The sequence below is a fragment of the Haliotis asinina genome, chromosome 12 (assembly GCF_037392515.1).
Source record: "Haliotis asinina isolate JCU_RB_2024 chromosome 12, JCU_Hal_asi_v2, whole genome shotgun sequence".
NCBI classification, from domain to species: domain Eukaryota; kingdom Metazoa; phylum Mollusca; class Gastropoda; order Lepetellida; family Haliotidae; genus Haliotis; species Haliotis asinina.
Window position 1 is genome coordinate 41,760,986 of NC_090291.1, and position 23,526 is coordinate 41,784,511.

At 39.6% G+C, this 23,526-nt stretch overlaps 1 protein-coding gene across 1 annotated transcript in view; it reads left to right on the plus strand.

Annotated features, from left to right (window-relative positions):
* LOC137258921 (sodium- and chloride-dependent transporter XTRP3-like) overlaps window positions 1–23,526 on the plus strand; it is a 74,221-nt gene that overhangs the window by 22,625 nt on the left and 28,070 nt on the right. The window contains exon 2 of the mRNA XM_067796617.1: window positions 917–1,543. Coding sequence (XP_067652718.1) covers window positions 1,219–1,543 — 325 coding nt within the window. The 5' untranslated portion in view covers window positions 917–1,218. The remainder of the gene's footprint in view (window positions 1–916; window positions 1,544–23,526) is intronic.

Here is a 23,526-nt window from a genome sequence, read left to right on the forward strand (position 1 = left end):
TTTCTGTAACAGGAGAAACACCTTTCTCCCTCTTTCCAGACCTATGAGTTTCTGGGTAAACGAGGTCTAGTCTGTATTGAAACAGTGACTGTACTGTAACACAAGAACTGGGGAAATACCAGTTTCGTCTAACACGTACAACAAGAATAAACAATCTCGTGTAACACATCACCATAAATCTCAGAGAACGCAGGAAATGGCCAAATATCTCGTATAACACAAGGAACGGGAAAATAACAATTTCGTGTAATACAAGAAACGAGGAAATTCCAATTTCGTGTAACACAAGAAACGGGGATATACCAATTTCGTGTAACACAAGAAACGGGGATATACCAATTTCGTGTTACACAAGAAACGGGGATATACTAATTTCGTGTTACACAAGAAACTGGAAATAACAATCTCGTGTAACAGAAAAAGCGGGTAATATCAATTTCGTGCAACAAAAGAAATATCATTTTCACAAGAAAAAGAATTTCGTTTAACTCAATAAACAGCAGAAACACCAATCCCACGTTCAAAAGAAACGGAATAGTAATTGTCTCATGTAACACCCCACAAGCATTTTCTCCCTCCACAACCAGATCCTTGTCCTCACTACCCACAAACAAAAGCTTTCACGTGATTTATATCTATGTCTCTGGACTCCATGGTAAAGTTATGCCTTTTCTGTAACGTGTGGGTGTTAATCGATAAAACTATGAGAGTTGCGCTAAATGTCTTTTCATGAATATTGAATACAGGAGGGTATTGTTTCAGACTGACGTTATTACCGCCCCGCATATTAATATTCCAACATTTACAGCTCCGAAAGATTTACCGTCCAGGGTAGTAGTTTACCTACAGTCTTATAAGCTTTCTTGTTTAATCCTCACAAAATGTACATAAAAAGACCCGTATCCTTCTGTTTCAGGTCTAATAAGTCACAATGGTGCTACATCCGGGTCTGACTACACTGGAACATGTATGAGGATAACCCGTTCACGGGCACTTGTGTACACCGGAAGTGAAGTCACCGGAAGGGAGGTAACTGTACTGTATCGGAAGTGAAGCAAATATTGTGAAGCACAGAGAGGAATCCATTTTGCTATCATTTCCTGGAATTCGGAATAAACGTTGCCATGGTGATATATCAGCATCAGTAAGGGCAGACTTAGGAGGACACGCATTAGGAAGTGTAAATTCAAAAAACGTTCGGAATAATATTGGTGCAAAATGTCGGACCAAGAATTGGATCCGGGGATAGAGATGGACCGCCTGGCTCTGCCAAATTTGAATAAGGAACCGGAGCCTAGCAACGATCCTAGGTTGTCTCTCACAGCATCAACGCCATCTTACGGCAGTACGCTCAGTATTGGACCAATAGCATCCACTGCAAATCTTCTGCGCATCGATCTCGAGCAGAAGATAAGTCGCCATACTGGCGAGGAGCGGGAATTATGGGATAACCGGTTTCAGTTTATGCTGTCGCTGATTGGTTACGCTGTTGGCCTTGGCAACGTCTGGAGATTCCCCTATCTAACACAGAAAAATGGTGGCGGTACGTTTTATTTATATTCCCGTACGCTTAATTGATGTGGATTGGTATACATTTTGCTTTTTATCACTGTGTATTTCTAAGATTTTTTTTCCTAGGGTGAGTTGCAGTGTCATTAAATCGTGAATTAGGTCTGGCGACGTGAAATGTGGTTTAACGTTGTACTTATTTCGCTCATATACCTCGATTATGGAGTAAACCTAGATTGTTCTGAGTGGACATGAGTGATCAATATTATACTGTGCGAACTGCAGGTGTATCTGTTTGACATTTCAAACAAAATCCACTGTCTTCATTAGTTTGATTGGTTGAAAAACCTATGGGTGGGTACTCACTTCCCTGAAATTGTAAGACTATTCTCTTCTTTCGCCCTGAAGGTACGGGATAGGCGATGCAATAAAAGGTGACTATGCGTGTCTTAAGAGGCGACTAACGTGATCAGGTGGTCAGGCTCGCGGATTTGATTGAAACATGTCATGGGTTCCCAATTGCGCAGATCGATGCTCATGTCCATCACTGGATTGTCTGGCCCAGACTTGACTATTTACGCCATATAGCTGGACTACTGCTGAGTGCGTTGTGAAACAAAACTCACTCACACTCTGCGTATAAATACAGTCTAAGTAAACTTAGTCTCTGTGTATTTCGTTAACTCCACCACTGAGTCTAACAAAACCTAGTAGAAGGTCGCGTCAGGTAACATTTGAGCGACAAATGGCCGTCCAATCAAACGCGAGACGGTTAAGTAGATTTAACCAATCAGACTTTCAAAATATTCAAGACACTGACACAGATGTCTCCACAAACAAAAATCCGCACATGACACAGTTATTTGACCTGCAGTATATATGGTTTCTGTTGACTTTAGTTACAATTAGCTAATATTTCCGCAAGATGACATTCTTGAATATTGCCCAAAAACTATTTTCAGCGACTGTTTACTCACACTTGTCATGGTTGTACGTACGTCGTGTGCATCACCCGGAAACGAAATAGCATTCTGAATCGTTCGGGTACGAATCATTTCGAGATAAAAAGTTCAAAAGGTATGTGCGAATGTCCACTTTCGTGATTTGGTAAGCTGTGTTCTGATTGGTCAGTCTTAAAGGTTACCTGACCCGACCTCCCATAAGGTTTTGTTAGACTCAGTAGTGGAGTGTAACGAAAAGTACTGGGGATAAGTTTACTTAGACCGCGTATAAATACGTACAAATATCGCACACAGTTGCAATGTTGCGACGTCAGCAGCAGTGACGTGATTCAAATCATATTATGACGTTAAGTCGGAATAACGTCACAAAAGTGCAGTTCCAGATGCTGCCATGGGAACTAGCTGAAATGTCCGGCAGATGGCACTTCAATGCTTCACTCGATGTCGGTGAGAGCAGACCCAAAACAAACGCTTGAGGACCTTTTGCATTACTATTGTGTTTATAATGGCCAATTTCTGGTTTTCTTCTAAAGGGAATACTGCAATGATAATTTAGCCATCAATGTTATAAACAGAACCACTGTTTAACAATAGGTGTATATGTGTGAAGATCCGGGTTAGAATTGATCTTCCGCAACATGTGTTGCCCAACAGCTGACAAGCAAGATCGAGTGGTTAAGCTCGCTGACTTGATTGACACCTCATCGCATCCCAAATGTGGTAAAGAAACCGTAAGACTGTCTGACATTAAGGATGTAAGGTTATTTTCATGGCATAATTGTTTGAGTTAATCAACACATGCATATATAAATGGATTTCGGGGACATCTTTTCAAGACACAATGTTCGATAAACATTTTCCTTAATTCCATCGGGGCGGTGGGGTAGCCTCATAGTTAAAGCGTTTTCTCGTCACGCTGAAGACACGGGATCGATTCCCTTCGTGGGTTAAATGCGGGAAGCCTATTTCTGGTGTCCCCGCGTGATATTACTGGAATAAAAGCGGTGTAAAACCATACACACTAATGTAACCACATAAATATATGAGATACTGAGAAAATAGAGATTATTCAGGATGTGATATATTTTAACTCATAACATGTATTACAATTCCAGTATCGTGCCAGTATATATTTGTTTTTAAAAAAAGTACCAGAAGTATCATATTTGAAACGACATGTGTGGGATGTTGATGTATTCGAGAAACACATTTGCTTTCAAATAAATGACTTTTTCTCTAATAATTGAAACAGTTCATGCGATAAAGGCCGGGCGAGACAACTTAGGAATGGCCAGCGAGTCCTAACTTGACACAGAAGGGAGCAAGCTACAAAGACACACTTTATATCATTGGAAAGATCTCGAGGAGATGAACACGAAAAGTTTATGTGCCAGTGTTTCCACGTGTTAATAAGCTCACAAATTGGCTGTGAGAATGCATTTCTGCAGAAATTTCTGGCAGAAATTTTTATTTCTACAGAAATTTCTGGCAGAATGTTTTTATTTCACTACCAGAATTATCTTAATTTAACAAAATTAGAGAGCATAAGTGATGATACTGCTGCGTGAGTGGTAGTTTCATGCTTAATCCAAGTGATAAGCACTTAGCGTGATCAACTGATCTGATATTTTTGTTTCGCTACCAGAATTATTTTAGTTGAATAAGATTAAACACCATCGTTATATAATTTAATATAGACTTTCTTTAAATGATGTCGTTTTCCCTGTTTACAGCCAATTAGTACCAGACAATTTTACAGTGTGAATTAGACCGTATTTCATTATAGCTTTTACAATTTAAAAGGCTTATGCATTATTCCCATCTGTTTCATTATAAGACAGTTGTAACTTCTTAGTGGATTCACGTCATGAAATATTAATTTAAAAGTATTGGGATGCATTTTCTAATCTCAATAAGCCTACATTGTTTTTGTATGCGATATGGGTTGAAGGCGAATAGAGGCGAAACCCGACATATACTACATACATACAATAATAACAATGTAAGACATGTGAGCCATAATTTGAATTCATCAACAAGCCCGAAAAGACCAGCGTACCAGATGAGATGATAAACAATACCTATGTGACAATGCACGAGTGTTCAGAGTGACAATACCCGCGAAAATGTAATTGCCTCGTAGAAACAATGATTTATGCCGAAGTGGCGACCGAGTTTTCACACCTGTTAATCCCATTCAAGAATGACTAATGTGGTACAATATCCACTTTATATTTGTTATTCCTACCTTTTTTTTCACCAAGACCCTAGTGAGCGGATTGTCGTCCCATCATGACAGAAGCTAGTGAGAAAAGTTGATTGGCGTGTTTTCGTAGAAGAGGCCAGTGGTTGAAATGTTAAATTGCATAAATGTGTTTGTGATGATGACAGTTTATATCACTGTTCTAATGTACCGTCGGCATATTATCAGTTACATGTTAGAGTTGTTATCCATAACTATTATATACTGAAATGTTGGGTTTTGTACATACAGACCTTGAAACTGACAATCTGAGTTTGCACCCAATTCCGTCCGACCCAGTCATCCCGGAAAAATGGAGGTAGTTTGTTTGCAACCCACAGACGTAATAACATGTCATGTGTACAGGAATCGCCCCCGGCTGTCTGTGTAATTACATAATGTGACAGAGACAGACCCCAGCCATAATTCATTGTAGTTTGTTTATGGTGTATAGCCTGACAGGTGTTAAGTTGGTCAATGATTGAAGCTGAGTATTGCATATTAACATTAGCAGACAAGCAGAGTGACAGGTGACAATTAACAGACATTGCGCTTTGTCTTTGACATAGACTGCTTGTCACAATCAATATATTTTCTATGTTTCCATATACATGATTTAAAACATTTTAGTTTTCAGGCTGAACAGTGAAATTAGCATTTCTAATACTACACATTTTTTAAAAACATGGGTTGCAAATATGCAGGTACTGTACCAGTGTATTGTTATTTCTGCCGAACCAGGATGCTTGTAACCACAACAAACATCTCTTGTTCTCCCTCTTCGACTGCAACGATAATCTTGCACACATCACTTGTGACGAGTTGGTTTTCCGGTTCAAGCTAATCACTGCACATGTGCTATGGGAGGTGAAACCACTTTCCCTCCCCTGCGCCGGGGAAGCGTTTTTTAATCGCGTTATTTTTCAACTTCATAACTTTAATTTGCATTTTTGATAATTTGTTTCCGAACCGAATCAGAATCTGCAAAGAACTGTTTTGTGTTGCATATGACCTTGAACCGACAAGACGTACTGCACATACTCTATAAAACGTCTATTGTCCATGCAGCACCAACTGGCATTGTTTCGGTGTATTCCACGAGTGGTCGCTCTCTGGCTTGCGCAATTATTAACCGCGGTGTCCAACCGAACAACCAAACCGGAACGATGACCGCTTATAGAGACAACCTGATAAACCACCAATTAACAGGTGTAAATACTCGGTGGCCACTTTGGCATAAATCATTGTTTCTACGAGGCAATTACATTTTCGCGGGCATTGTCACTCTGAACACTCATGCATTGTCGCATAGGCATTGTTTATCATCTCATCTGGTACGCTGGTCTTTTCGGGCTTGTTGATGAATTCAAATTATGGCTCACATGTCTTACATTGTTATTATTGTATGTATGTAGTATATGTCGGGTTTCGCCTCTATTCGCCTTCAACCCATATCGCATACAAAAACAATGTAGGCTTATTGGGATTGGCAAATGCACCCCAATACTTTTAAATTAATCTTTCACTGTAAAATACTCGGTTATCTGGTACTAATTGGCTTTGAACAGGGAAAACGACATCATTTATAAACAGCCTATATCAAAATATATAACGATGGTGTTTAATCTTATTCAACTAAAATAATTCTGGTAGCGAAACAAATATATCAGATCAGTTGATCACCTAAGTGCTTATTACTTGGACTAAACATGAAACTACCACTCACGCATCAGTATCATTACATTATCTCTCTAATTTTGTTAAATTAAGATAATTCTGGTAGTGAAATAAAAAAAATTCTGCCAGAAATTTCTGCAAGAAAAAATATTTCTGCAGGGAAAAAAATGTCTGCCAGAAATTTCTGTAGAAATAAAAATTTCTGCCAGAAATTTCTGCAGAAATAAAAATTTCTGCCAGAAATTTCTGCAGAAGTGCATTTTCAGAGCCAATTTGCGAGCTTATTAACACTTGGACACACTGGCACATAAACTTTTCGTGTTCATCTCCTCGAGACCTTTCCAATGATATAAAATATGTCTTTGTAGCTTGCTCCCTTCTGTGTGTCAAGTTAGGACTCGCTGGCCATTCCTAAGTTTTCCCACCCGGCCTTGATACCTTTTGATACATTTCTGTTGCAACTGGTATTTATTCCATACATATGAAATTGTATTCGGAAGAGAATGCTCAAACAAAAACATTTTCATTACATTTATGCTATAACGTTTGGAAGACAGACAGAGCTGCATGACATTGCGTGGAAGCATACAAGCCATGTCCCAAATACTGAAATATCCGGACACACATCTGTACTGAACGTGTACTGTGTGCCACTTCTATGTCATTATGAGACGTAACAAAGTGACCGAAAACATTTTCCTCGTCTCAGAAATTTCCACTAGCTGTAAAGTCCAATGTGTGATTCCGACTATGTTAGGACCACCTGTTGATTTATCACTGTGAAATACAGACGGTACTAGATGGTCGCCATATTGATCGCGCCTGTCACAAACACATGCAAAGGAAAGTAAATCATTGGCGTAAAAAGTGCGGGAACATCTGGTAGAATTCAAAGCTGAAAATTGCATGGAATTATCACTTTGTCACTGATTCATCAAAGTTCAGGTCGTCCCGCTTTCAAGTTTCGGTCAACATGAAACGGGTCAGACAGTCCCGTTGGTCACTTTTGATTCTGGATCAGATGGGTAAACTGAATAAATGAAAATGGCTTTTTGTTCATTATGGAACTACATCGGATCACTAATATACCGTAAACTAAAAATGTTAAACGTTTCTTGGCCAAATAACGTGTTCAGATTTTACAGATTCTACCTGTAAGTAGTTTCATATGCAGATAAATAACAGCTCAAGTAGACGTTTCATTAATTTGGTTACCTGAATAATCTCATAGAGACACAGTTAATCCACGTTCATTTCAGAACCACTTTTTTATATGAAACCTTATTGAACCGGGTTTCAAAGACAGAGAAGGTCATTTGAAGTAAACATGACCGTGAAAATATTTTTTAAAAAATACGTTCTTGAAGATTAAATTAATATTCTTTACAAAGCAATAACAGGCCTAATTACGTCTCATAAAACACCCATCTGTTTCATCTGTGTATAAATTCCTTAATGAGGTCCATTGTCATCTGAGCTGTCCATACAGAGTTGTGGTCTAAATCCAATATCTAGCCTCCAGCAATAGAAGCCCCAGGAGAGAACTCAGTCCCTGTGTAGTCACCTACGTATATTACGTTACAAATGCCTAATGAACAGTTTATAGTACTGCCCCAATAACAAAGTCATCACACAGACAAGATGCTTAAAAACATGGCCGTGGCTGTTTTTCTTTTTTCACTCGTGAAATGATATTTTCCTTGTTACATTATACCAAGTGAAGAAGGAAATTAAGAATTAGCGTGGCCTTTTGATGTGTTTATTTTAAGAACTGGTAATTAAGGGCGCTGTGATGGACGTTAATAAACATGTTAATATGAACATCATTAGCCTACATTTGCTGAGCCCTGGGCCATGGTGGCATTTCAGTGATGAGGGTTTTACGTTGGGGCAGCTGGTGCCCGGTGAAATGTATTGTTAAGTGTAACGTGTTTGGACAATCCTGAAACTGACATGCAATTCGTTACGTATGGCGCCGCACGAAAGCGATGATGGAATCTGAAAGTAGAGCAGCATGTAACACATTTATTGGACATGAAACTCAATAACTTGTAGTCATTATTCAACCTTGAAGACACACTTCAAATGTCGTAGACACGTTTCCAAGGAAACGTGTTGTGATCTGAGTGTTACGTTGATTACATGTTGATCGTATAACGTCACGTTGATCACGTCGATCTTCCGCAAAGGGAAATAACTCGCGTGAATTCAAAGAAATGTAATAGTTATGTTAAGACTGACAAATCAATATTCGACTCATGATCTGAATTTGTGAAGAGGGAAAGAAGTTCAGACCTCTGTATATGCACAAGTCGGGCTCTTTAATTCATGACCACGCGTGGTATAAATAATTGCTTTAGAATGAAGCGTTGTCATGATGGACAGTTGACATGTCATTAAGATGGGTTTTCTTGGTATAATCACGGAAAATAAATCTTATGAGAAAAGAAATAATGTTACCCTGCAAAGAAATGTGTGCATTTGGAGATATTACAGCTTTGTATCCATTGTTTACCAAAAATGAAAAGAACTGAAGTTCACCAAGAACTGACTAGGAGCACTCAAACTTTAAAATGTTCGTATTCGTAATTTCTTATTAAAGAACATTTTCAAAACATTATATGTGAGAAAAATATTCGACAGTTGTAAATGTAAGGAAATGTAAAGTATCATTATCGATTGTTAGATGATGGGTATTATGTTTGAATGTATTACAAAGTATGTCATGCAAATGAGAACCAATCCAGATGAATGTGTTATAATACTGTAGATGAAAATCATGTTATTCTCATGTGACCACGGTATGAAGATTTTAGAAGCCATTATATCCCTTCTAAGCCCTATATCACAAGTTCTGTATACTAATATACGAATTATATACCATTGTCCACAGAAAATATCCAGCTTCTACAGAATGCAGCAACGTTCAGACACCATGCACTGACAAGACCTAACATGCTTGTACAACGCACCGATTACAACCAATTTGAAAACAGACCTCTGAGGGTGATATTAGTATAAATGAGCTACACATTAGAGTACTACAAAGTGGAATTATCGATAATGGTCCCAGTGGAATGCAGGCTGTGTTTTAACGTTCCTTCAATGCTGCCAGATGCTAAGTAACCACAAAAATAAACCCCAAGGCTCGGGTAAAGCTAATTCATCATCCAAGAATGTCTGTTGCCTGGCTGGGATGAAACAATTTGATATTAGATCACAATGCTTTGCAGATTATTGTGACATCAGCAGATCGCCTTGAATTGTTTGATCTTGGAGTTCTGTGTTTAATTGAATCCTTGTTTGATAAAGCTCTAACAATTTTGTTGTTTGTATTTGGAGGGCTGGGGGTTTGGGGGTGATTTTTGGTTTATGTGTCTTACTTCTGTTTTTTTTTCTTTTTTGTTTACTTGCTTGTTTGTTTTTTGTTTGTTTGTTTTTGTTGTTGTTGTTGTTGTTGTTGTTTTGTTTGCTTTATTTTGGGGGGGTTCGATTAATCATTTTGCATTTGTCTTCTTTTCGGAAGGGATAGGAGGTTGTTGGGTATTTATTGTCTTACTGTTGGGTTAGTTTTCATTTTGTTGTTGCCGTTTGTGTTTGTTTTGTTACTGTAGTTGATTTTTGTTTCTATGTCTCATTTCAGTTTTCTAGCTCTTTGTACGCTGTACACTGATTCCGTCTTCTGCCTTGCGTTTCTGTAGTTAATGTTTTTTTAGGTGTTTTGTTTGTTTGGGGGTGGGGGTTGTATCATTCACCGCAACATATTTTATCTATGTAAAGCAGGTCTAAAAATAATCCAGTCAGGACTGTGTACAATCGACGGTGTACAATGACACGCTATCATTTACTTACTGGGCCTTATCCTTCTGTCCATTTGGTGACCTCCAACAACCATTACCTGTTGCCCAAATCTACATCAACAATCTGCATGACGTCACACACATAACCAAGGTTATGCAGACAAAAGCCTATCTCTGGTCATGCCAAAGATCACATTTCGATACAAAGATCGGTAAATTTGTGAAGTCCGTTCTTTGTATCATTTGACATTGTAGAGATCCTCACATAGCATTTGAGGTTAGAATATACATGATGTAATATAATGGGTGATGTTCACGATTGCTTGGACAAGGGATCAAATACTTTCAATCACAGGATTGTTCTGTCCGGATCCACTTATTGACACTCACTCACTCACTCAGTTTTTGTTCCTTCCATTGCGGAGTCAAACGTACCACACTGACTTTCCCTAGTCAAGACCTTATGGGTCGTCCTTTTGTCCTAGCTCCGTTCAGGTACAAAGAGTGAAACTGTCTTCCGCTCTCCCCAACCATGTTTTTCTTAAAAGCAGCGTAAAACCATTTTAACTCACCTCAATATACGATAAACGTTGATTCTTTAAGAAACACACGAAACACGAAGGTCATTTTTTCAAAGCCACACATTGCTAACTTCACAACACTCAAACTGTTTGTGAAGTGTTGCTGAAACACACACAATTCTTGTTGACGCCATCTTACAATTCACGATTCAGAAAATTTGTTTTTAAAAAAATGCGTGTTTTCCATACTGTTCGTGTAAGAGTAATACTTTTCTGTATTCCGAATGATGAATTTTTAAATACTTCATTACGTCTTAACCAGGTCTTGTTGTGATATTGTTACACCTTGCAGAATGTTGTTCATTCGTGGAATAACAACTTTGTTTTCGTATTCTTTGAGTCCTTCAATCATCCAGTCCAATACTTCCCCGATTGGTATGAAAACCGGCCGAGTTACAATCTCATCCGTCATTGTATAATTCGTTCTTCGACACAGTCATCAAGGGAGTAATAAAATAACGGCTCCCTTTCTCGCTTTGCTGATTATGGCGTAATTTCATGAAAGTAATGTTGTTTTCGAGACTTCTCCTGGGAGTCGATCAACACTGAAGAAATTAGCCTCACACCTTCTTGTTGTCCTTTGTTGGTACTAGACGCTGTTGGCTATCAGTGACAATGTTATATTCATGTTTGTTGTAATGCTGGCGTTGATGTTGCTGTCATGGAGACGATGTTTGACGTCGTTAAAGGACCCGTTATGTTTGCGAACTTCAAAGTCAGTCTTCTTTTGTTGTAAATAACGGAGAGATTAGAGGTTTTCCAAATCTATAGATTTTTTAAACGTCCAGTGTACAATGCTGCAAGTTTGCAAGGATTGAGAAACTTTTGTCTGGGGTAAAGTCGGCGTTGTGGTAGTGCGTAGGTGCGTGTGTTCGTAAATGGGATGTACCTCAGAAGAGTCGATTTTGTTCAACGTCTTCCTTGTTTTTTCGTCATGTCCGTGGTCTCTAATGCACGGGATGATAGGTAAAGACCTAGTTCAAAACAGTTACTTCGATCAAGCATCATTATAACACCTGCGAAGAAACATATTTCGAAGAGTGATACATTTTCAACGTAAACAGATAACTGAACAAAATGTCATACATAAATATCCAGACTGGACCCTTCACCGAATTAATAATTGATATTAAAGGAAATGAAAAGAGTTGACTTCGCATACCTTGAAATGATTATACTGTTTAGCTAAGGAAATGGCAGGTTTGCCAATGTTCACTCCCGGAGGGCACCCTGGGAACTTATTGTACTTTCACCTGCAACAATAAAGGCATGGGTTCGAATCCCAATGTGTTATTTCGCATCATACGTGTGCCATCTCGCATCAACAGAATATGTCAAGATGCAAGGTATTTCTTGATGAAATTAACTCACTCAATTACTCTGAATGACAGAAGCATCAGTTCTCATTCATTAAGTTCACATCAAATCCGAATCTTTTCCATTCGAAATGCATCGTTTAATACTAGCAGAATTTCTGCAATTTAACGTCAATTCATATGAACATCGATGCCTCCAAGAATCAGCCTTGCTAAAATAACTGGATGGCTTCATACAATACCGTGGTTCAGCAACCACTGACACAAATGCATTAATACAAATTGTACATTTGCACAAATGCGAGTACTGTATTTCTGGAATTAGAGTAATAAAATGCAATAAAACCTAAAAACTAACACCAAGATTGACGAAAAACCTATAGGTTACACCTCTGTATGCAGTACGCGAATACGAAGTCCACAATCATCTGATCCTTCTGATGAAGTCGACCCAAACTCACGTAAATTGCCAGCAAGATGATGGTGGATGATCGACATAAGCACTGACCCTCGTCCAAAAATACTACTCCTAGTTTGTATGATAATATTTCTCAAGCTATTAAACTATTTATGTCCTGGAAGGAGCAACTGCTCCGTCAATGCTATTCCCACCATTCGACTACCGTGGTGCTGCCAGCTTCATTGCCAATATATTTGCATTAATCGATGAGAATTACCCAGTGTCAATTTGCACGGCAATGATTTTATACGTAAGCTATTGTTGTCTCGTTTCTGAGCAAGTCACGTCCGACTCTTGCACACTCAGAGTTAAATGCTGCCCTGTTCTTATGGCTGTTTAAGCTATTTCATTCGGCAGCGCGTGTTCCTTTACGGCTAGATGTTCTAGAAAGTCAATAAAATTACATGCGTGGGATCGTATGAGGTACATATGGACACCAATGTGTCTACTGTGAAATCAGATTTTTTTTTTGTACACACCCGCATATAAATATACACAGCTGTGGATATTTCGAGGCGCCACCAACAACTGTATTCTCTGATTACACAATGCCATGTAGAAAGTGGTCAAATGCAACATATGTCATATTTGGGATTTCAGTTTCTTAGTAAAGTACAACCTCTAGTACTTTTGGGGATTGAGTCTCATCCGGGATTCAAACCCGCACCCTCAAAGTCAGGCACCTAATCGCCAGCCGCCTAGCCCACTCAGCCACCGCGACTTCCACCAGATTCTCGACCAACGAGATGACATCCCTGTCTTCAGGTACCCCAGTTCAATATGTTGTCTAAGAGCTTTCCTCTTTCAAGTGTAATGATCCTACGCATTTGGGTTCGAATTCCACAACTGACCAGTTTATGATTCTTGGTTTGTCTGGGCCAATCTCTTGTCTTGTGGTTCCACCAAAGCGTCAACTTTTTTGAATATTTTTGTTAGATATCTTCGGTACTTCTGTTCATTTAAAGGCAACAGAAAAAAGTTGTCTCTGAAACAGGCCGTCATACAGCTGGAGTTTTGCTGAGTGCCGCTTAAAACTAAAGTCACTCACTCACTTACGTACATCCCATACCCCACGTACCTCACTCACTCTGCAACGGGTGATTGTTGTTATGAATATCCATCTAAGCTACGTCATCAAAGACGTCAGTTGTGCCGGACCAGGGCGCCGTTGTACAAAGCAGCCTTGACACTACGAGCGTCTAAGTCTGTCGTATGACAGTTATGATCATATTAGCGCCAAGATCGCTTTGTTCAAGAGCACCCAGGCATTCTACCACAGAGATGACAGGACTGTCGTCAACCCCAGTCTTAAACCGGCTCAATAAACCGGTGAGCAGTTGGGTAATGGTTCAATTCAGTTTTTACTGTGTTCACTACATGGATAGTAGATGGACATTGTTTGTATAGCTCTTGACAGTGTGTCACCTCGTTTTCCCTTCAATAAGGATTCATTTCAATGCTCTGTTCTCATGTCAAGTACTAAGCTAATCAAAGTAGTCACTCGCTCGGTTGTGGTTAAGAAACAAACAAACCAATTTCGTTAAAATAACGAAACATTACAGTCTAGTTGCATTTATGTTGTGAACAAGTCATTTTTTTTAAACAAAAAATCTCTTGCTTGGACATTCATGTATGGTCACAATTACGTCACAGTCAGTGCAGATTATCAAGTCACATTCCGTATTTTACATTAGTTGTTTTGCAAGATCTTATCTGTCTTGTAATATCAATACATTCCGACAATGTGTCAGTCAAGTAGTTAAAGTGTTAGCTCGTAACGCCTAAAGGTCCGAGTTCGATTCCCCAGGTGGAAAGCCTTTCGTGAGAATCACTACCCTCCAACCCAAATACTTTGTTGAAACCTTAAACATCCACGTCAGCTATTTTTCATCTTGAAAAAATATGTGCAGTAAACAAAAGGCATACCCCCATCACCAGACTATAGTCGCCAGGTTCCCTTCCCTGTTTTATACATGCAAATAACGACACCGGTGTTTTTGACGTATTCCTGCTGTAAATGACGGCAATTTTTTTTCTCAGTGAGTTGATAAATATGTACGGAACTGAGGATAAGGAGTATGGCGGGCAATGGACATAAACAGATCTTCCTCCAAGTAAGATATGGCTATTATCTTGGGGAAAGTACCATTCTTCGGAGTTCCTGCTCCAGGCATCAGATTCCGATGTCTGTGTCGATGAGTATTCTGTAAAGGTAATTAAATCAGACCCTCGGTTAGGGGATTCTCTTTGAAGACATCCGACTATCCCCAGGGAGTTGAGACGACTCTTGTATTTTGGATTCTCAATAGATGGGGATACGAAGTTACACCCAAACCTGACACGAAAGGCTGACAAATCAATACATTTGTCCCTACCATAATGTATATAAGATAACATTCCATTTATCCCAGCTCAGAGTCCGATCATTCAACACATATCACGTACTGGCTGTGCAAGGCGGAATTGATCAGACAACCAGAGCCAGATGCTTGAATTGACTTTCACATTGTTGGCAACCTGATTACATTTGTGGAGTAACTTCAAGCGAAGCTGTGTGCCTCGTTATCTTGTCCATAGGGGCCTATGGCGGCAATATTGCAGTCTGTCCTAAACTCGGTCACTGCCATTGTGGCCGGTCTGTGAGGTGTGGCTATGGATGTGACGGTAATTTGAATTAAGATATTTTCGCAGAACATGGTAATGTGTTTGTTATTTGTTGAATTTGAAAACACAAGAACCTAAGTCGAATAATAAATTGAGTTACTTCCCCTTGGGGGCCGTTTGTGGGGAGCATTGTAACGGTTTATTGAAACACTGAAGTGTGGTACTGGCATTATAACTGGGATGTCTTCGTCTTAGCTATGGACTTCATTCTTCAGGCTTCCTATAAACTTAATAAGATATGTCGAAATGTGCATGTTATTTAATTTACACTCAAAAAGGACCATATACCGGATATGAAACAACTTAGTGTGTGTGTTATAAGACAACGGGACATTAAAACATCGACTACCGGATACTCGTAAAACGTGACATGACTTCATATCGGCCAAGCCGAGTCATAACATGTAAGATCTCGATGTATGCTATTTGAAGGAAGTTAAGAACACCCATTCTTTCCTATTCCCATACTTTATCTGCCATGCTACTCAAAAAAACTGAAAGAAGACTCCTGTCTTTTCTCATACTGTAGTAAACCCGTCATGACTTGACAGACTGAAGTAATATGAAAGAACCAGGTTTTCAGCAGTTGTTTCGACAAAGAATACTTCTGTATTTTTGGATATATTATTGTTCTCTTTATCGTTATGACTAGCAGTATGGGTTGTAGATGATACTACGACCAGTACCTTTGTATTTATCACACAGCCGTTCACTCTCAGTCACTACTTACGTGGGATAGCCTAGCGGGGAAAGCGTTCGCTCGTCAAGATTTGCCACGCCCGACATAGGAAAGTTTTGATGTATCCAAATAGATATTGCTAAAACCCACTCACCCACGCACCACTGACTTCACCTCCAATCCCCTCGCCTTTTCACACTACTTCCGTCATGAGTGAGTGAGTGGGTTTAGTTTTAGCACTCAGCAATATTCCAGCTATATGGTGGCTGTCTGTAAATATTCGAGTCTGGACCAGACAATCCAGTGATCAACAGCATGAGCATCGATATGCGCCATTGGGAACCGATGATATGATTTAACCAAGTCAGGGATTCCGTTAGTCGCCTCTTACGACAAGAATAGAAACCTTTTATGGCAAGCATGGGTTGCTGAAGGCCTATTTTCCACCAGGTTTACTGATATGCGGAAATGAAGTCGAAATCTTTGAATACATATCATTCGGGCATATTTTTTACGAATGTTTGAAACATTTTCAATAGTTTTAAAGTCGTAACAATTCCTATATGCTGTAGTTTCCAATCTCGACGTTTTGATGAAAACTTTCGGTTTGATAAGTGAAATTGCATTTTGACAGCTGTGGATTCCCGTTTTAGCGATGTGAAGGAATCTGAGATTGAATTTCTTTCGTGATTACGTGCAGTGTGAAAATGACAGTTTGCCTTTGAGTAGGAATTGAACAAGATAATTTAAGACAAAATTCTATCACAGTGTAATGGGTTTTCAGTCAGAGAAGTAAAAACTGAAATCGACCTCGGTACCAAACAGATTTCAGTTGGGAATGGTTGGCCTTGTTGTCCTTGGTGATGTTATTCGGAATCCTGGGTTCGAATCCCGGTCTAGTTTTCTGGGTTTGTCAGCGCGTACCTTTGATGATGATTTCCAACAACCGCATCGAGCAGCAACTACCGGATACTATTAATATCAACTCACTCACTCACTCACTCACTCGATCACTCGCTCATTCAGAAACTGCGAAATCGTAGGTGCGTAACCGCTGCTTTTGTATTCTGAAACGTAACAACAAGAGTAAGGGTCAGCCTTTCAAAGGTTACAGGTTCCCAATGTGCGTGGACAATGATATCCCCAAGGTATGTCTTGGATGTATGAGTTTTTATTTCGGGAATATTGCTAAAAGCGGCATAAAATCATATTCGCTCAATCAGTACACTCTTCTGAAGGCCGGGTAATGGCATCATGATGGTGTGGCAATATTTGTATCAGTGACTATAAGCTTGATAAGTTCTTACATTCACAGTGGAACTTGTATGAGTGCGAGCGTGGGGTCGGACCACGTAAAAATGCTGTCTTGAACTTTGAAGTAATCACTTTTAAACTTTTAGTTATTATCTTGCTACCAGGTCAACACAAAAAGAGCAGGTGGCTTGGTAAGTTCCATTAATGACTTCAGTTTCATAGTATCTTGATTTGTTTTAATTTTCAGCTTGATAGAATGAACCATTTTCAAGATAGCATAAGGATATTTTTAACTTAAGTATTTTAAATATGAAACTTCAGTATACGATTCTTGGAATAATGTGCAGTTTCTTCAGGTTTCAACTTGAATGATTCTCAGTATGGAATATGAATATTTTCCAAATTGAATTTTCAACAAAAGTATGACAGGTTTATGTTAATCTTGAATGTTCATTTTTGTAACGTGACTGGTTAATGTTTTTCGCCACCTTTAGCAATATCACTGCAGGGGACAGAAATGTGCTTAACGCATTGTACCCATCATAGGAATCGAACTCCAGTCTTTAACATGACTTGCTGACTCACTATCCACCAGGCTAACCCCACCGCCCCTAAGTACTGTGAACTTTCAACACTGTATATCGAATGTCAATGCTTATAGACAATGTCATGACTCGAATGGTGCCCCGTTTAACCATGCCTATAGTGGTCTCACAGTTATATTACTTCAGAAAACGTTGAGGGGCGGACGGGTAGCCTAGTGGTTAAACGCTGAAGACCCGGGATGGATTCCCCACATGGGTAGAATGTGTGAAGCCCATTTTGGTGTCCCCAACCGTAATATTGCAGATGTATTGCTAAACGCAGCGTAAGACCATACTCACGCAGTTGGGGTTGCAATCGCCCAGCCTGGACAGCTGAATTCCATTCTTCCATTTATGAGCCCAGTCTGTCACGCCCATACCGTCTGTCGATGCCGGTGGCTGCTAAAATATACAAACCTGTAAATTACCGCCTATGTATCTGTTCTGTCATCACTGTGCAGAGCATTCGTGACAAACACATATCATGATGTAATCATGACAAGCCATTATTTACCATCGTTATTACCAATGAAAACATTGGCGCGACATTGTAGTCCACGGGTAAAAAGCACAGGAAAACCATTCCTACAGATCATGTGTAGGCGAGCGTTCAATGAAACATGGAACTTATGCGCTCGATCGTACCTGTTTTGTCCCGATGCTTTAAGTCAACATTAATGCCAGGATTTCCTCGACTATAGGTGTGATATCTACCGTGCAGGATGTTTACCATATATCGATTCGGCGCTTCCTGTTCATTGTCGGAAATGTCAGTCCTTGTTGAGTTATTGCGATGCAGGGAATGAATTAGCGTTGAAAGCCCTTATTTATAGAGGTCTTGAGCAGATTGGTGCAAATATGATAAGAAAAGTAGGGTTAAGTTTCATATGAGAGTTTCGGAATATGTCATAAATTTATGGCAATTACTGAGGTATCCGGTTATACTGTCGACTGGAAAGACAAGAAAGGTGACGGCGATATTACGCAAATACCGACAGTATTAATATTGAATGCAATAGTTGTGATTCATGTTTCACCTATGACGTCATCGAAACCAGTCCTGTCTTTTGAAGAGGTGAATCAGTTTTACACCTTAAACAAAGGAGGGCGGGATGGGGTAGCCTAATGGTTAAAGCGTTTGCTTGTCACGCCGATGATCCGAGTTCGATTTCTCACATGGGTAGGCCCATTTCCGAGTCCTCTGAAGTGATACTTCTGGAATATTGCAGGGAAAAACAATAGTCACTGACTCAAAGGATCGCCATTTTGAAGAAACTAAGAAACTAATCAGAACATGGTTTGGTGCAAGTCTCTAGCTTATATATATACGTGCAACATAATATAGAAAATTGATAGTTCTCTCCCATTTAAAGTTTATCGCACGTGGGTAGGCTTTGTACATGTTTACAGTCTATGGGTGAGTTTTGTTTGAGAGGGATGTGAGTAGTATTTAAGCTACGTCTAGTTATAGCTTATGCCACCCTAACGTTGTAGGAGATCCTGAATATAGGGACATGTCACACACCACTTCAATTGTAAAGATCTAGTATCTTTTCCCGTCGTAAAAAGTGTGAAGGCCCACCTCTGGTCTCCCTTGCTGGAACTGCTGAGTTCTTGAGCATTCCTGAAGACGATGTAAACATGCACTCATTCGTTAATTAACCCTGGTTCGTTTGTTCGCCGGGTCGTCCTTTCTGTTTTCTCCCACGAAAGGTCATTTTCAGGCCAACCTTTTTCCAAAATAGTTCTGTTGAAGCCGACATTCGACCGCTAAACATCCAAAACAATGTTGGCTTCATTTGAGATCGATAACTGTCAGCAAATACTTCAATATCCAATTGACCTCGTGATGTAGGATATCTCTTAACACTCGACCTTCGTGTTGGGTCGTGCCTCAAGGTAGCTGAAGCTGGATTGGAAGTTATGGACTTGCTACCTAAGAACACGCAGATCACCTGATTTAATTCAAATTTAATCAAATGAATTAAAATCGATCTGTAAGATCACTGAAACTTAATTATCAACATGTCGTTCTGGTACACAAACAGACGTTAATGCCAAATTATACGTCGTGCGATGAAACGAGATAAAAATGTCAAAGGTTGTTGTTTGTTGTTTAACTCATCACTTTGTAATATTTCAGTATTGTGTTACTGAACGTACTTAGTTTCTTATAATGGAATAAAACGAACGTGTGGTTACTCTTGATAATTTTGTAAGGAAATGAGTGAGTGAGTTTAGTTTTACGCCGCACTCAGCAATATTCCAGCTATATGGCGAAGGTCTGTAAATAATCGAGTCTGCACCAGACAATCCCGTGATCAACAACACGAGGATCGATCTGCGGGATCGGGAACCTATGATATGTGTCAAATATGTCAGCGAGCCTGACCACCTGACCCCGTTAGTCTCCCCTTACTACAAGCATAGGCTGAAGATCAGTACTCTAACCAGGATCTTCAAGGGTCTTCAAGGGATAAAGAGCAATTTGTTTGACACTGCTTTTACAGTATACCAGTCACATTATGGCGTCTGTTTCATGGGGTGCATTAAGGCAACTTAGTGGTTAAAGTGTTCGATCGTCAAGCCGAAGTCCCGGGTTCGATTCCCCGAATGTGTGAAGCCCATTTGTGGTGTCCCACGTCGTGAAATTGCCGACTGAAATATTGCTAAAAGTGTCGTAAAACTGAACTCACGCACTCATATAATTACTGAAAACTTACTAATAGTTTATATGCGCGCATACCCATGCACACATTCAATTTACTTTGCGTAAGCGGCGTAAAACTACACTCATTTATCTGGGCATCATGTCTGACGCGTTGCAAGTCTCGTGGTTTGACCAATTAGGTGGGAAAAGTATAATTCAGATAGTGCTGACAGAAATAGGAACATAATGGAGAACTGGGATTAAGGCCTACAATGATAGGTTCCGGGTCTGACTAAGGGAGGCAACTCTTTACAGCTAATTATGGCGCCTTTCACCGCTGTGCCACCCCGTGTACATTCACATTCAGTGAATATGAATCAGATCATTTTGTATTGTCTACTAAATAGACCACATGATAAAAACATGTCCGTGTCAAGACGAGGATAATACTCTCTCGTTAAACACAAAGATTTTTTTTAGATAATAACCTTGGGAACAGATTTGTGTACAGAGGGATCCGTGGCTGTAATAAACTGTAATTTCTGTCGCACGACATTGGGGGCGGGAAATGATTCTGATTAACCCAAAGATTCCACGTCACGCAACATGACGTCAACAGTTGTACCTCATCACCTCATTCAAGCTTCGACACGTGAGTCGTACATCCGGCGCCATCTTGTCCTGCCAAGCGTTGTCAGGCGAGTTGATCCGCCTTCAATGGTATCAGCAGTATTATCAAGGAAAGATGATAAAGCGGGATGTAAAGGTGTTTATTTATTCTGTTCTCATCGATTGACTTGGCCCACAGCTAATAAAGCTACAGTTTTACTCGATCTTATGTTGGTCGAGAGGACTCTTCGAAGGGAGACAACCGCAGAGTGATTCATAGACTGTAAGTGATCCTTTCGCTAAGGTGTTTAAACATCGACAGTCATGCAGCTAACTCGTAGTGGTTCCTCTTGTCAGAAAACTAAACTAATCAATACAACCTATGATGTTCCCATTACGGTCTTCAATAGCACAATGGTGTTTCCTGTCAAATCCTCTGCGGGATCTTAGTTAGATTGAAAACTAATGTAAACAGGAGTTACATGAAAAGAAAACTGTTTAATGTTGATAATACCAAGGAGATTTAGGAACGCAAGCAGCGTCCTCGATTTGAGGTGGGATTGCCAGTGTAAAGAATGTATTAGGTTAACATTGAGTATTTTAAGTTTCATTACACTCGCGTTGAATGAAAATTGATCCCACGGTGGGTCAACATGGATCGGTCGATTGGGGTGGAAACAGTAAAACAATGCTAACCCCATAGTGGTTACAATATGATGTGTTTGTACTCACAATTAGTGATCCTGCAGTTGGATGGTTGATTTTTGCCACTGTCAGCAATATTCCAATTATATGGCGGCAATCTGCATGTAATCGAGTTTGGACCAGACAATCCAGTGATCAACATCATGAACATCGATTCAAGGAATTGGAATACGATGATATTTGTCAAAGTGTCGGTGAGCCTGACCACCTGATTCCGCTAGACTAAGTCTCCTCTTTCAATATGTGTAGCTTACCCTGCATGGAAAAAATAAATGTTTCTCGGGCACAATTGTTTTCAAATGTGACGAGGGCGGTAGGACTTTTTTATATTTTTTTATAGAAAACAGGTGACGCGGGAGGAGCACATTTTTATTTTTTTTTTCTCTCAGAAATACAGCTTGGGAGGTTTATGAATAGTAGATTCAGTCACAGTCGTTCTTACAGATACTCAGTTTTGTAGTGGACAAATGGATGATCAGGACGTGGCCAAGTCAAAATTATTTTTTTTAAATGGAGATAAAAAAAATTAATAAAAGCGACGCACCGATGCCCGAGATACATTTCACCTTTTTTATTTAGCCTAACTGAAGACCAGTGGTAACCCTGACCTTCACTGGTTAATGGCCATACAGATGCATAAGGATACAACTACTGTGCCTGTGAAAAATATCTGGCCATTTAAAAGTCGCATTTGTACCTGCATTGAAGTTGGTATTCCGATGTATTACTGTGACACAAGTCAGTAACAATTGTTTCAGATATAGATTACTTTCAGTCATGAACGAATGATACGATTGCTAGTCAGAGTGTTATTCTGTACGGGGTGACTTAACGCATCGGGTTGTATGACACGTTACCCCAGGCGATTATAGCCTGTCTTCGTACCCTTTATCATAAGTTAATAAGTGGTTTGTCTGCCCAGATTCGATACTTTACCCTCCGCCATCATGTAACAAGAATTTCTGAATACACGAAAAGGTTAAATACAGAACGTCAGGGCAAAGGATACCCATCCTTGACTATACCCATCCTTGACTATACCCATCCTTGACTATACCCATCCTTGACTATCTTCAGATACAAATCCCTTTTGATGTAAAGGAGACAATAGCTGTTAAAATTGTATGAATGGATCGCTGATCATGAGTGATGACACCAGGTGTTCGCGAACAGGGTACGCACGTCCCGTCCTACCGGTATCACTCGCTACTCACAAAAAAGTGTCTATAAAAGAAGTATTTTGTCTGACGCTGCACTACAGTACTCCTATCATGAAAAAATTCTTGCATGTTGCAATTTTTAATTTATCATGACATATTATGACTCATTAATCATGGTCCCGTGAATGGCCAAGGGTTTTTCACTTGTTTGAAATAGTGTACTACATGTTAAAAATTAGACTCACTTAAAGCACTCACTGTGCTTGAGGCAATATTACAGGTAATGTCTACAATCAGGCAAAGTGGACAATGACTGAAATAACCATTGGGTTAATGTATTAATCTAGACTATAAACATTACTTGATTAAAAAAGGCATCGGTGATCAATAGTCAATCTCAACATTAATTGGACTAATTAATCAGGCAATGTACACAATGACTGAGTGAATCAGGCAATGTACACATGGTCTGGATACTGGTATTTCAGTCACTGTACACATTGCCTGTAGACATTTACTGTAATACACATATGGTTACACTGAAGATGAATTTCTCCACTAACTTGGGAACCAACTGCAAACCTTATGCAGATGAACTGCGCAATTGAGGATCATGTATGAAATTGCTGAAAAGGTATGCGCAAATATCGTGTAAAGTTTGGTGTAAAGTTTTG